General features: G+C 32.4%; 1 protein-coding gene across 1 annotated transcript; it reads left to right on the top strand.

Moving 5' to 3' along the window:
- The first annotated feature begins 811 nt into the window (after positions 1-811).
- On the top strand, positions 812-14,789 carry LOC128998245 (SIFamide-related peptide). The gene is made up of 4 exons (XM_054424296.1): positions 812-816; positions 10,661-10,814; positions 14,081-14,222; positions 14,686-14,789. The coding sequence occupies exons 2-3, from the start codon at positions 10,694-10,696 to the stop codon at positions 14,188-14,190; spliced, it is 231 nt and encodes a 76-aa protein (XP_054280271.1). The 5' UTR covers positions 812-816; positions 10,661-10,693; the 3' UTR covers positions 14,191-14,222; positions 14,686-14,789.
- The last annotated feature ends 259 nt before the right edge of the window (positions 14,790-15,048 follow it).

Raw genomic sequence — 15,048 nt, 5'->3', positions numbered from 1 at the left:
GTTTCAAACTATGGTTGAATTTAACAACCCAAAACCAATAATAGGGATTCTATTTTAATTCCTACAATAACATCATTTAACTTTCGAAAAAAAAAATAAATAGAAAATAAATTTGTCTAAAGACTTACTTAGGCAGAATTGTGTAATAAATCGGTTTTATTGCGAGATCTTTATAGTCGACCTTTTGTAGAAGCAGACAAAACGTTTAAATTGAATCAGTTATATTTGTGAGTCATCTCTTTAAGATAGTCCCAAATCAGCTAAATCTTGTTATAATAACAATTGTTGTTTAATTATTTTCACATTTTGCACAACTAAAGTGAGTATTACGTTTTTTCTCGGAAATCTAAAATCATTTCCTGATAAATGTACATATCTAAATATCCGTATAAACATGCTTTTTTCCGAAATAACTAATTTTAATTTGACATATTCTAAAAAACATATTAAGGAACCACGTAAATACAGCACGAGACAAAAAATCTGGTAATTTAGAACCCGTAGTTTTCTACCAGTAAACTAACATACCCATCGGCATTTAGTATACTTTCTAATTCATTTGTCAAATAAATTATTGGGTATCAAAAATTAAATTACTGTAATACACTTTATTCTCCCCTGCCAAGGAACACTGTTTACAGGCTGTGATGAAATTAACTGAAGATAGAACCGAAGGAGGCAGTAGATCATATCAACAGGTGGGTAAATGAAGTCAGTCCTCAAGGGAGTTGCGAAGGGGTGGTGGCGGGTGGGGCACCGTGGTATATAAGGGGTACGCGCCACCAGTAGAACATAACAGGTGCACCCCTAGTCCAGGTGAGTAGGCTGTGTACACTATATACCATCTAGCACACACGCCACACACCACACTTGCTATCTCTAGTTTACAATAAGTTCCGAACAATACTCCAACTGTTCGAATACACTTTTAACATATATTTTATGTTGATTCACTTTCATTTTTTCATCTATATCTGACGTAAATTGTATTTTCTAAATATATCTTGTTTCTATAGTTTATCATGTTGAAGTAGTAATTCATTCGATAATAACCTTAATATTCCGAGTAATAATAATATAAACAGTAAAATATGACTATTTGAAAACTAAGCTAAGATTAGTCGTGAAAATGTGAAAGTGTTATCTTATTTAGCAGCATTATAGTGATTATATACATTTTAGTGTCAAACAATTTGGTTGATCTAGTTAACATTAGCTACAAAATTGTAAATGTTAAAATATCTCTAGCTCAACTTAAAACGAATTTACTTCATCCGGATTTTGATAATATATTGGTGTATTAACTCCAAACCATGCATGTTAGTTTGCGGAGGTATCAGATAGTATACGTAGTCCCAACTCAATTTTTCCGCTTATTAAAAATATAGGGAATACATTGAAGATTTTTGCTGTGCGTATGGTAAAGAAATGGTCGTAATCGTCTCCAACTAGCTGTTATAGTCCTACATTACTTTTTCAATCGGACAAAGAAGTTATTAAATCGTTAGAATAAAATGTTCGGTCTCGTTTATATTCCACTAGACACAACACAACCCACAATGTCCAATTAACAGAATCTAATTTCGACCAAGTTTAAAATTACAATCGACCAGTTCAACTGATAATCCATGCTCTCATATTACAATTAATTCGCATGTCGAATTCCAATTGTTATGTTTTCGTTTGAATTTTTTGTGCACATTTTAAATTTGTAAGCCGAGATAAACATTATAATAAAATATCATAATAGATTGTACATACAAATTAAGGCGTGTTTTTCCAAGTAGGCCTACTAGGTTCAAAGAGCCTAGGGCATTTTTCTAATTCAATAATTAATGGCTGCCATTTTCAGGATTTAAATTAACTTTTAAATACGTTGATTAAATTATTTATTAAACTAGTTTATCTGAATCAATAATTGTTTATACAAAAACAACTGTGGGTTTTTTTTATGTTGAATGACACTGTATTCCTCTCATCTTATGGAAATGAAAATTTAATTATTAAAAGAATGTTTTTATATATTAGTAATTAAAAGTCAAAATTCCTCGGCTTATACTAAAACTATACAGTTTGACAGGAGATAAGTAAATAATGTTAGTAAAATATCTGTATGATTTATAATACTGACTATATCCAATAGGCCTAGTCTCGAGCGATATAATGTCCAGTAAGAGCTACGGGCTATGTGTATTCACTCGCGATTTAGACGACCAAACTACGCATAGCTTAATTGAAGAGGCGTTTGCATGTAACATTAAATTTTTATTGGTGGATTCAAGCTCTAAAGTCACAGTTTAGATGATTATTCTTGTCCTGAGAGTGAACTAAAGTGTCATTCTTGTTCTGAAAGTGAACTAACGTGCAATTCTTGTTCTGAAAGGGATATAAAGTTTCCTTGTTTTGAAAGTGATCTAATGTTTTCTAGTTTTGAAAGTGATTTAACGTGCCATTCTTGTTTCGGAAGTGATCTTACGTGCGATTCTTGTTTTGAAAGATTGTCAGTATTTTTTTCGGTTAAAAACTTATTATTTGTTTAACTGTCTGCAGGTATTTTCTATATTATCAAACTGATTATATTGTTTCATGAATTGTATCAAACATTCAGTCCAAATTAAATCCTCAGCCTACTATATCACATAATACAATATTATAATAATTTGATATAACAATATTTTATATACGGTACCTAATATAATAATAATGATAAATGTATTGTCATTATTATATTTTTTAGTATGTTATCACATGTTAGTGTGGTAATAAGTGAGCTAAAATCTGTTTTAAAAGTTCTTTTAGGGGACGCGGAAAGGTCGCCCCCGGAAACATCACCCCCCTACGTCATAATGACGTCAGAGACTGGGGGGTGATGTTTCCGGCCGCGGACACTCAATTTCAGTTGCAGCATGCACTCGTCGATATGCCGAGTTATTTTTGAGTTTGAGTATTAATTAGATAATTATATTCACTTATCATATACAATTACCAGATTTTCTAATCACAATTTATGTTAACCGGATACTTTAACCCCGATCGTTTTCAAAATGCACACCCCGGAAAGGTCCCCCCCTGCCATGATCACCCCCGGTATACCTGCTGTAGGGCTTGGGCTCGAATATGTGTTATTTGCCACCAGTGTCATTTGCCACCACTCTAGGATTTGTGTCATTTGCCACCACTTTATACCTGGCTCGGTGAGTCATCAGCCCCAACCCTAGTCCGTGGGTCATCACCCCTCTAGGCACCGGCCGATGGACCAAGGAATACCTATAATTCACACTATCACCCTCTCTTGCAACATTTGTATGGTAAAAATTCCAACACTCTCTCTAGGAGTAGGGAAATAAACGACGGAAACGCTCATTCCTATCTGTGGTTTTGTAGTGTTACGACATAGTTAGTGCTGTTCTCATCAAGTTTTACAAAGTGTTAGTCTAATTTATTTATTTATTAATTCGCTAAAAACGTTCATAATTATTTGCAAATCTATATAAATTAATATAAATTAAAACTATATAAATTAATATAAATTAAGGTTTCCAATGACCCACTAATTAATTAATCGGTCCAGTAGAACTCTAGATTTAGTTGTACAAAGATTTTTAAAGTTGAATTATATATAAGTAGATGCATATTGCACAAGAATGACACCACAGTTAAATGAATCTTGAAGACAAACTATATATCTAAAGCGGCTAAATAATAATGTAAACTATATAACTACGTACTCAATAAAACCACATTCAATCACTTCAATCAACAAATACATTTAGACGATAGACGGACTTGGTCAACATACATGGTTTTAGTTGCTTATTTTTAAGAAGTTATCAGGCAGAATTTTACACAACATAATACCGACATATGAAAGATTCTTTCCAAAAAACTTCAAGATAACTTATGATAACAAAACGCAGTTTTTAGATATGTTGTTTATCCCATAACTGTTACATGAACCTAACGTCTCAAAGGAATAATGTCAATATATTTTATGATCTTTTTGGAATGTAGATGTAATTTTAAAACATTTATAATTTATTCTTTGCACTTTTTCTCCAAACTTACTCGTTTAGGAGCTATATCATGCTGAATGTAATCAAAAGCTACTTTAATCTAAATTTTACACGCTGTAACTCCTTTACGTAGCTTTATAGAAAAAATTCAACAGATTTTTTAAAATTAGTCTAAAATCGTCATAAAATACAAGGTGTCCGATAAGAAATTTTTAAGTTAAATATTGAAAATATCAGGCTTTAAAGGAAGAGAATTCATGTTTTTAAATGTCATAAAATAGTAGTTGAAATTTCCCATATAATGTTTTCTCTAAATCGAATAGTTTCTGAGATTGCAAAGGTGTGGTACATTTAAGTTCTTCACCCTGTATATTCGCAGAATACTAAACACCGAAACTGCGTCTTTTCAAGTATTTTAATGGGATTTAATATCATTGATGTGCTGTATACTGTGCCAAATGTTATTTTTGTATTATTCACAGTTGTAACTGGAGTTATAAACATTTATTTAATGTCAAAAAAATATATAAGTACATCTACATGGTTATGACTCATAGGAACGGCCACGGCGGGAATTCCAGGAACTGACCCTACTGGTGGCAAATGACACTGGTGGCAAACGACACTGGTGGCAAACGACACTGGTGGCAAACGACACTGGTGGCAAATAGTAGGACACCCTTGGGCTCGTGGCTCGAGCCAGCTATTGTTCACAAGGGTAGAGACTGTCCCATATTACCACCGCTCGACTGAACTCGCAAGAATGGGAAGGATTTGGCATTATTACGCAAATGTTGTGGATATTAAGATAAATACAAATTAACACTTTGATATTGTGATTTCTCTAGACATTTCCCCTTAATTTTATACATCAAATTATGTATAAACTACATATAGTTTTTTTTCCGTCAACGTATGAAATGTATTTGAAACACGTGGAAATGAAATAAAATGTTTATAGTAATAGTAAAAATTAAGTAAGGAATCAACTCGTATTAATATGAGCATGCTTCAACCACTCAACATCATAATACAGTACACACTTGACAAACATATTTTCACATTTCCTAATTCTTAAATTGTAAACATTGAGCAATAAATGATGTATATGATATACATTTAAATAATTGTCTGGATTTTATACTAAAATAAATGCATTGAGAACATTCCTGACTTGATATTGGTGAAGGACTCTTTCCCGTAAAAAGAATTTAGAAAGTAAATATTGGTTAGTTTCTTCGGCAATAAACAGGAAAAAGCTCACAATGTTTAAGTTTGCGTTGATAGAGAAGTAAGCAACCGTGTCACATTCACTTTATTTCATGATTTCACACTGCTGATATTAAATAAGTAAATTGACATTGAAGTAGTACAGTTATTCCATGAACGGTCGCCCATTGTTTTGAAAATTACACATTTATATCTACCTGTAGTTCGCAGAATATTAATACGTACAACTTAAAAGTTTGCAAGAGAACATAATCCTAAGTATAGTATCCACTATTCTCAAAGTATTGATTTATGGAATTCGTCTGTAATTTGCAGACTATTAATTCGTAGAGTACAACTGTATTTATAGCGGGAAGTATTTTTTTGTAAAATAGCTAGACTTCCCCACTTCAGGTGTCCCTCCCAAAAATACCTGAGCCAAATACGTTTGTTTAACATAGTTAAGGAAAAGTTTAGTTAGTTATTTTCTAAAGTCAGTTTCAACTTTTTACCATAATTCTTACATTACCATAATTCATAATTATCAGTCTTATCTAGCCTATGTACTTAATTAATTTGGAAGGGGTTGATTTGTGAACAGAACGCCTCATAGAGTTTTAAACAGATTTTGAAAATGTTAATGTAATTTGTATAAAGTATACTGTGTAGTTGCACTAACAATATAATCAGCTCAAAATACGGTAGGGGATTTTCCCCAGTGTTTTCCAGAAACCTGCTACAACGTTTCACATTTTTATAACCCTCAAAATTTTGGTATATCGATATAGACTACACACATTCTACAAACATGACATAACTTTCATGGCATAAACTTATAGGCCTACTTACACAGATTTGATTTCAGACAAATCTTGATTTTACCCAATGGTAGAAGTATTAGAGATGTATAGTTCAAATCTACAGATTTCCTGAATACGAAGATCCGTTACGGTAGGAAAAAACTACATTTAAAACTGAAAACAGTATGGGGGCAAACACCGACGATCAATATTTAAGTAACTACTTGTAACATAAAAACGTCAATGACAGTTTGAAACCAGCTGTTAGTTAAAACAGCACTGAAACGATTTTAAATTATTAGCGACGGCTGCTAGACTAAAAAAATTAAACTTAAAAAAATGAAATCATGGCATTGACATTCCCTTCCTTTGAAAATTATATTTTATTTCAACACAAAAATCACGAAAATCGCGAAAGTGGTTGATTCATAATTTTGAAATTAAAAAAAACTCTGTCACGTTTAAAAATATAATATATCACAATCAATTGCACGCTCTAGTGGAAATCGATGAAACCCACTCATGTGAATTCTTGCTTATCCGTTTACTTTTCCACTCTTTGCGTTTTTGTACATGCCAATTCAAGTCTTAAAACATTACATTTAAAACAATTGTATTAAATCTTCCATAAATTACAAGAAACAGTGACTCATTCATTTCCCCCGATTCCGAATATTTGTGCGCAATCTTGGCGACTTATGTTCAGTCTCCAGCATTTTGGAGGTGTTCGCAATTCAGACACACCCGTTCCCATAGTCAGATTATGCTGGTTCACGAACTCGTTCTAATAAACTTAGGCTTACACATTTGTAACAAATCTCATCAAACTCGCAGCGTTGTTGCCCGAGTTACCGCGCTCACGGTCACATATACAGAGTACCTACTTATAAAGTCCCGCATGGGCTTAATATTTTCAAAACGGCAATAGATAAATCAATAAGATTTGGTACATAAACACCACACCTAAAAACAACGTTTTAAAGACTGTCAGTTTTCTGTCATATAATGGGGACATCCCGCAAGGAGTCAGTAGGAAATCTTAAATAAGAGCATAAGTTGATATTTACAGATAACCGTAGGCATATTCTACAACTTAGTAAAACGTTATTTTTTGTATTTCATTTTTCATTTAGGGCACAAATGATTTTTCTTTTTGCTTTCTTTATTTGTTGTGCTCTTGGTCTTTAATGTTTACCAGGTTTTTAATGATTTATTTGTTACCAAAAACAATTTAAGAAAATATATTTAATTATTTACTTACATTATTTTTTACGTAGTTAAAATGAATTATTTGATTTGATAATTTGAAATATTATCAGCATATTTTTCAACCTTTTCCCATATAAGAAGGCGTCCAAACACTACCAAATAGGTAAAGGTACTACAGTAGCAAAATGTGTATTTATAAAAAGAAATAAAAATAAGAATACGAAACACACAAATTTAAAGTGCGTAACAAAAAAAACCTTCGCTATTTATCTTTATGCATTTTTCTTCTTTTTGTGCTCTTGTTTTTGATTTTTAAATATATTTTATTGTTTTAAATTATATTGTAAATGAAGTTTGTACTGTATAAATTCCTTGACACTTTGTAGAATATTAAATTTTTATTCAGTTATATTTTTGTATTTTCTTATATGTATAGGCCTAAAAGACGATTTAGTACTCATTGTGTGTATTTATTTCTCAATTTAAGAACCTGTCTTCTAAACATTGTTACAAAATCCTAAATTTGTTTTAGCGAATTTCCCCTATAGGGAATAAGCTATTACCGTAGTACTCATGGTAAGACCTGGATCCGGGACCGATTTACTTTTTCGTTTTGAAGTCCCTAGATGCCAAAAACACCATCCGTTCAAATTTATAAATTTGACGAAATTTGGTAAGTACAAGCGTGTAAACCTACGTTTATTCGAACGAGTTCGCGAACCATCATGATCGAACCAAGGGAACGGGGTTTATGGGGTAAAAATTGGTTTTTCCCATTTTTGACAGTAAAAACTTAAAATTTAGCAATTTCTTTATAAACCATTTTGTAGAGCTTAAAAAAAACAAATAATTTAGTATATTGAAGCATTAATTATGCGCCTAATGGTTACGGAGAAAATTCCAAAAATCTGTAAATTTAAAATTTCCATGTTATACTTAGAATAAGTAGGTAAACTGTTGTAGTTGGCTTGTTTATATACATATTTTAATCAAATTTGGAAAATGCATTCATTTCATACTAAACTATTATCATTTTACAAAAAAAAAAAACACCTTTTTACCCCTCCCTGTTGTAGCAAACCTAAGTACTCGTTAAACTTTGATGGTTCAAAACTGGACCCAGCTGTTCCTGATCATTGGGCTTTAAATAAATGATCCTGGCTAATGAAACAGCTGATCTTAGTCAGTAACAAAGCTACACAGATCATCTCACACCATTCTACACTCATATTTGGGTCAAAATACGCACCTAGGTGGCGTCCCCATATCAATTGATATTGATATGTATTGAAATAATGTTATTTAAATAGGGAATAAATGTGATATTTTTACAGAGACATTTTAGCGTAAATCCAATCAGGCAAATGGAAATTCGCTTAGTCTGCAGGTTTGCTGTGGCGGGGGTATTTTTGATTAAAATTGGCACTTTGTGATACATTAATTGGAGTATATACGAATGTTACTATCGTTTAAGCGATGTAATACAAGTTTACAGCTCAACATTTCAAATTTTGATTACATATTAAAAATTTGAACTCACGTATATTTTCCCCTTAGTAATTATGAAACATAATTTTGCAAACTTCAGTGGCAAAAAGGTTTTCTAAACATATACATCTTATAACAAAACTAATTTATTGGTATATCAACACTGATTGCAAGTCCTCTTCTCGATTTTAAGTTATTCTGATATTTTGATTATACTTTAATTATATTTTGACTCTATTCCAGTGATATGAATCAAGCCTAGGCTGTTTCTGAATTAAGGTACTTTTTGGCATAACCTTTAGAATAGTATCATTTACATATTTGTAATTACTAACAATTAATTATTTAGTTAAATTTAAGGGATTAATCCCCTAAAAGATATTTTTATGTTTATTCTTATTTAATAATCTGTTTATAATTTTCAAATTATGAATTAAATCGGGGCCAAACCTAAAGCAATGCGATTCATTTTTAATACATTTAGAAATTATTCTATTTTTAACAAATGTGTTGCTTAACAATTACCATAGGGTGTAAGGTAAGTTTACTGATGTTGATAATTATAACTACTATTTAATGCAACAGAAAAAATGTATACTCTACGCATTATCGTTGGTTATGAATTAAGTATAAAAGAATCATTTTTAAAGTCAATCTTTGCTCGTATTATTTAGTTGTCTTAGAAGTTCATACATATCTAAATCTACTGATTGATATTCCACCACAGCGTCTGCAACTTTCTTCTGTGGAAAAGCTGTTGTCCAAGCGACAATAATAATGAACGAGCGGCCAACCCTCAGAACAATGGACTGGGGAGGACGGGCAGCAGGTAGGCTGCCGAGCAGCCCAGCCCTACTAGGGGTAGCGTTTCAGGGGGGGACGATTCCGGGGTGTACACAGGGGATGCCTTGCCGGGAGAGACCTTCCCGTTTCTACTTGTTTGAATTAAAATTAATAACATAATTAGTTCGTATCAACTAGACTTTGATAAATTACTTGTCAAGCCCTTGGGGGGGTGCGATTCCGGTCGCGGACATAGATTTTATACCAGCTGGTTGTCTGGTTTCGTGACGTCACGTTTAGCCTGGGGGGTGATGTTTCCGGGGGCGACCATTCCGGCGACCCTTCTTTTAACACTCAGGTGACCTTGAGCATTGACTATAGTGTTATAAAGTCAATGCCTTGAGCTAACCTCGATATTATTAACTTCGGCGATTGTTGGAAAACTGTTAACCGGCTAAAACACTGTGTTTTAGACAAATAAGAAACTAATTTCAAGAAATAATTAATAAGAACAATAAAGTATTGTTCTTGCAAGATGCTATAGAACAATGTTTTGTGCATTTTCATTATTTTGTAAATGTCAAATTGGTTTATTCTACAGGGTTACAAACGAGGCTTTGGTCAATTAATGTAAGAAAACCTACCTCTTTACAGATTGTATATGATAGTAAGACATATCAAAGGCTATCTCTTATAAGGGTTTAAAGGTTAAGATAGGCAGGGTGCGCCTCATTTTGTCCTATTTTACAACTACAAATCGTGATACTTCACCTCTTTTGTTATTCGGTCGTTTTGACCTTTTATATGGCAATTAAATGCTAAACAAATGTGTTTTTAATATTTTTCATTAAATGAGCCATTTTTGTGTAAGTTAGTATGAAACTAATTGGTCGCTAATTTTAAATTATGAATTGGACCGAGTTAGTATTTTCTTAACACAAGTCCACCTAAAACCCCATATCTGGTTTTATATATCCGTTGGAAGACTTAAAAGATAAAAATCGTAATGTAAAACATACAAAGGGTAGATACAGTATCTAGTTAACGAAATGTTTTTTGAAAAAATCTTGATTTCCTCTTTATTTTTACCCATTAAATCTTATCCCGGAGTTTGGCTGTTTACTGGGTCGACTGCCTCCTCATTGTTTGTCTCGATAATTTTCAGATCTGCACACTCTTATCTCTGACAAGATGGTCTCCCGAAGCCTCGTGTTCGTCATGGTCGCTCTCCTGGTCCTCGCCCTTGCCGAGGCCACCTACCGCAAACCTCCCTTCAACGGCAGCATCTTCGGGAAACGAGCCAACCAAGCCGGTAAATACACCATACACCATACTCTAGTTACACCATACGCCATACGCCAAGCCAGGATAATTTATCATAGCTGTCAAGCCATTAACTACGCCGTTATGGTTATTTGATAGTCAATTTATTTCAACAGTAGGCTAACTGTGTTTAACCACCCTCCAACTTAACTCAGCACACATCGAGTCTAGGTAGTGTTACTTCGGTGTACGATATTTCCCAAATAACTTACTCATTTGATCGTAACTTTTGAATTTTATTACACTTCCCTCTCTCAAAAAGCTTATTATTTTACACATTGAGAAAACTATTCACGTTTAAAAAAGGAGAGTTTTATTTCCCCCAAGCAGTCCTACTTAAAACACACGAACACAGAAATGTGGCGAATTCTAATTCTTCTGACGGACAAGTATAGTGTTTTCAACAAGAGATTATAGATGGTTCAACATAAGACTGAAACAAAGATAAATGTTGAAATAAAACATAGTTTTGTGATATAAATACTACAATCATTAGCCTAGCTATAACACTTTATTTGTTCATCACATTACGCAAAATGTTGATAACAAAAATATTAAACGACCTGAACATTTGTTAATTACAAACTAAACTGGACTTGATTAGCTTAAATAGATATGCGATTTTAATTGGAGCTGATAGCTTTTCTCAAATAAGCAATCGTTGCTCATCAGCCTCATTCGACTCTTAATAAATAAATATAACAGTTCTGTTGTACGGATGCATTTATTGCAACAAATCAGTTACAAGTTGTAACCAAAGTTAATTGTAACACTTAATTTCGTTGTTATTCACCTAGGAATTGTTCAGTTTTTACCACGTAAATATTAATGGAAAATAATAATCCAAACGAACCTTTTCACAGCCACTGTAATATAAAATAAATATTTGTGCTGTAAGAGTAATTTTTATGTTTTGAGTACCTTGTGGCATATTCTCATACCAAACCTCTATATTATACTTAACTGTCACCATTTCGATCGGGAAAAATCCGATATTTGATTGATTTTTAACCGGTTATTATTAAAACAAAAAAACTATAAATTTTCTGCTTATAATTGTATTATCAGAGTTATAGGTGTATAGAGGGGTGTAGGCAGCTCGTCTAAGATAGGCTTGTGGGTCAAATATAAGATAATCAGATTCTGGCCTTGCGAGGCATTCGCATCCCTTCCTTCCTGTACTAGTGTAGTCACTTAGGTTATATCGGGAACTTAACTGAACTACTAAGTTTTCAGCCAAGCAAACTAGGTGTTCTGGTTATTTCCAAATAATTTATTTGGTATATTACTTGGCTGTTACAAGGAATGAAAATATACAAAACATAATAAGAACATTTAATTGGTTAAAAAACCTAGTTCGTTTTACATTTAATCTGAATTATGTTACAACCAATAATGTTAAAATTGTTTAACACATTTTCCAAAAATCAGTAGAACACGAAATATTTTGTAATTTTACTTCTTAGAATCAAGTACACAAAAGTACACCTTTAAACAAATATCACAGTAGCTAGAGTTAAACGACTACTCTACAAACAAATACCACTTATTATGGGTTGCAGACATAGGCCTAATTATATTTAAAGTAAAAATGGAAACTTTATTTGAGGATAATATTTTTTTAACTTTGTTACTAATCTGTAACTTGAAACGCATAAGGGATTCTTTAGAGCAGCACAACTTTCAAAACACATAATTTGGCAAAACGCATTTACTACCATAGTGTGTCTAAATACACTTACAAAACAAAATCGTCGAAAACAAATAAATAAAAAATACAATCTTACGACTATTGACCACAGGGTGGACAAATTTTCTTTTTTGTTAAAGAAAGCCAAAAGAAAATACAAAGTACAACTTATCCTGGTAAACCGTTTGTGTCGAAAACATGTGTGAACTATGCCATCACTGCAGTCATTTAACATTTTTGAGTAAAACCTTATACTTGAGTGGGAAAAGGTTAACATAGTTTAACGGAAACATTGCAGACTATTCTGTGTTTTGTGCTACTCCAGAAAACTTCGTCAAAGCAAGAGTTGACTTCGAGCAATGTCCAAATGAATTTTTTTAATTTGAATCATTAATATTACTTTGGAATTTATTGTACTGAATCTTAAAAAAAACTTTACCTCGTGTAGTATTCAAAGTCGAATTTATAAATTAAAAACTTAAATCTGCTAAATAATATTGTTTTTCAAAAACAATTGTTTATTCTTATTATTTTACTAAAAGGTAAAGTGTAACAAGTTTATATAATTATAGTTATTTTATTCTATAACTTACTAATCCTGAAAATAGTGGGAATGGCTCTCCTTCTAAAAACACGAGTAGTGTGCAAACTAGCATCACTTTGTAGGACCAGTGTCGAAAAGTAATCTTTAAATGGTGTTTAATTTTGATAGCATAATGACGATGAGAGCATCACATAAAAAATACAAATATTAATTTTCAATACTTTAATAAGAAAATTATCTTCAATATTAAACAAAAAATCAATTTCAATCATCCTCATTGCTTCCACGATAAACAAGAAATGTATGGATGCTACCTGGGCTCTGTTTACGAAATGTAACTCTTATAACTCTTATATAGTATAGTTTACATTATATTTCTACTTGGTGTGTTTTTAGCTTCTCATTCTTCTTCAAGAACAAGAGAAAATGTCTTTCACCCAGATATGGACTCGAAACATAGGTTTTGTACTATGTGTTTTATCGTGTTGTACTATGCAAGGGCAGGCCTACTTTTTATTACAATATTCCAACTATGACTTGAAGTGTCTTAAATAAAATAACTTTAAAGGGTCTATAATTAATAATTACATACGGTACCTATGTAGGCCTAAGTTTAGTTGTACAACGTTTACACTAAAAGCGCATTTAGTACTGTTTAGTACAATGTATTCCAACTTTTTTGAAGACATTACGTTTTCAGGAAATTAATGTTAGTGTGTCTACAGCTTGGTTAAAATCAGCAGTCTTGAAGTATATTATCATCTAAAAATAGGGAATTGTAAGAATGGAGAAATTACACGTGTAGGCCTATGCATTAATGGTTATTTTTGTGATATATTTTGTACTATTTACGTATATTTTGATGAAAGTAATAAGGCTACATTTTAGTTTTGAGTTTGAACATAGATCGGTTACTTTCTGAGTTGGCTTTTGCTTTTAAAGCAGGAGGCCCCAAGGTGCGGGGACCTAAATGTGTATCTGTGGACTTTGGCCGTCTTGACGTGTAATCTGTTCTTATCAGTTTCAGAGTTCGAAGAAGCCGCTGGTGCCCGGAAGGCTCTGTCCTCTCTTTGCGAAGTCGTCGCTGAGTCTTGCTCCGCTTGGTTCCCCAACTCTGAAAGTAGCGTTTAGTCTTCTTCAACTACATTTATCTAGAACTGTAGGTAAGTTGCAGTGACATAGTCAGAAAAAATGTTAACAAAAACTGTTAAACCTGCAAAATTTAACCGATTCTCTTTATCTTGACATACCCTTATCAATTAAAATCGTCAACGTATCTTCTACTGTTGACTGTTCATTAACTAAATCGGTGAACTTTTCACTATCAACATTTTGAAAACTCATCAACAACAACATTGTTAGCCTACTCATGCAATTAGAGACAACAACTTTCTCAAATATAAACGAACATAATTTGTGGGTCCAAAATGACATGGAAAGAATTTGATTTCTAAAAGTAAGGAGTATAGTTGACTTGTATAAACATTGAATGTTGCACACCGTAATATTGTAATTTTATGATCTCTGGACTTGTTTTCAAAATAGCACCATGTTGAGGTACCAATTAACCGTTGCCTCCAAAGTTCAGCTCTTGATCAATCTAATAAATCGATATTTCTGTTTCAGATTTTAAGACCTGGAGCTGAAAGTGTTTAGTATTTAGGCTAGATGAATCAGCTGTTTACAATGTAATGTACCGGTACTCTTCATAATAAACTGCAGATACACAATTTTTAAACGATTCAATTGATTTCCACCCAAGCTCTCCACTCTATAACAATATTTTTAAATAAATAGGAATTATTTATACGCATGGTCTTCATTTTCCATGGCTAAACTGAATATTATTCTGTATACCAAAACTGTAGAATTATTTGATTCCAGAATACGAATGACTAATTAAAGACCAATAAAAATGGAACTGAAATATCAAACTCTAATGAAACCTTAAGTGTGCGACACTTTAACATCTAAACCAAACATGCATTC

This window comes from Macrosteles quadrilineatus, unplaced genomic scaffold (assembly GCF_028750875.1).
Source record: "Macrosteles quadrilineatus isolate MER2022 unplaced genomic scaffold, UCM_ALF_1.0 Scaffold_7__1_contigs__length_78375512, whole genome shotgun sequence".
Lineage (NCBI taxonomy): Eukaryota > Metazoa > Arthropoda > Insecta > Hemiptera > Cicadellidae > Macrosteles > Macrosteles quadrilineatus.
The sequence above is the reverse complement of the archived record's forward strand: the minus strand, read 5'-3'. Positions and strand labels throughout refer to the sequence as shown.

What these genes read in the sequence shown, in the direction of transcription:
- LOC128998245 (XM_054424296.1), top strand. Translation starts at nt 10,694, where the DNA reads ATGGTCTCCCGAAGCCTCGTGTTCGTCATGGTCGCTCTCCTGGTCCTC. An exon ending in GAAACGAGCCAACCAAGCCG is followed by an intron (nt 10,815 to 14,080) that starts GTAAATACACCA and finishes TGTTCTTATCAG; the next exon opens with TTTCAGAGTTCGAAGAAGCC.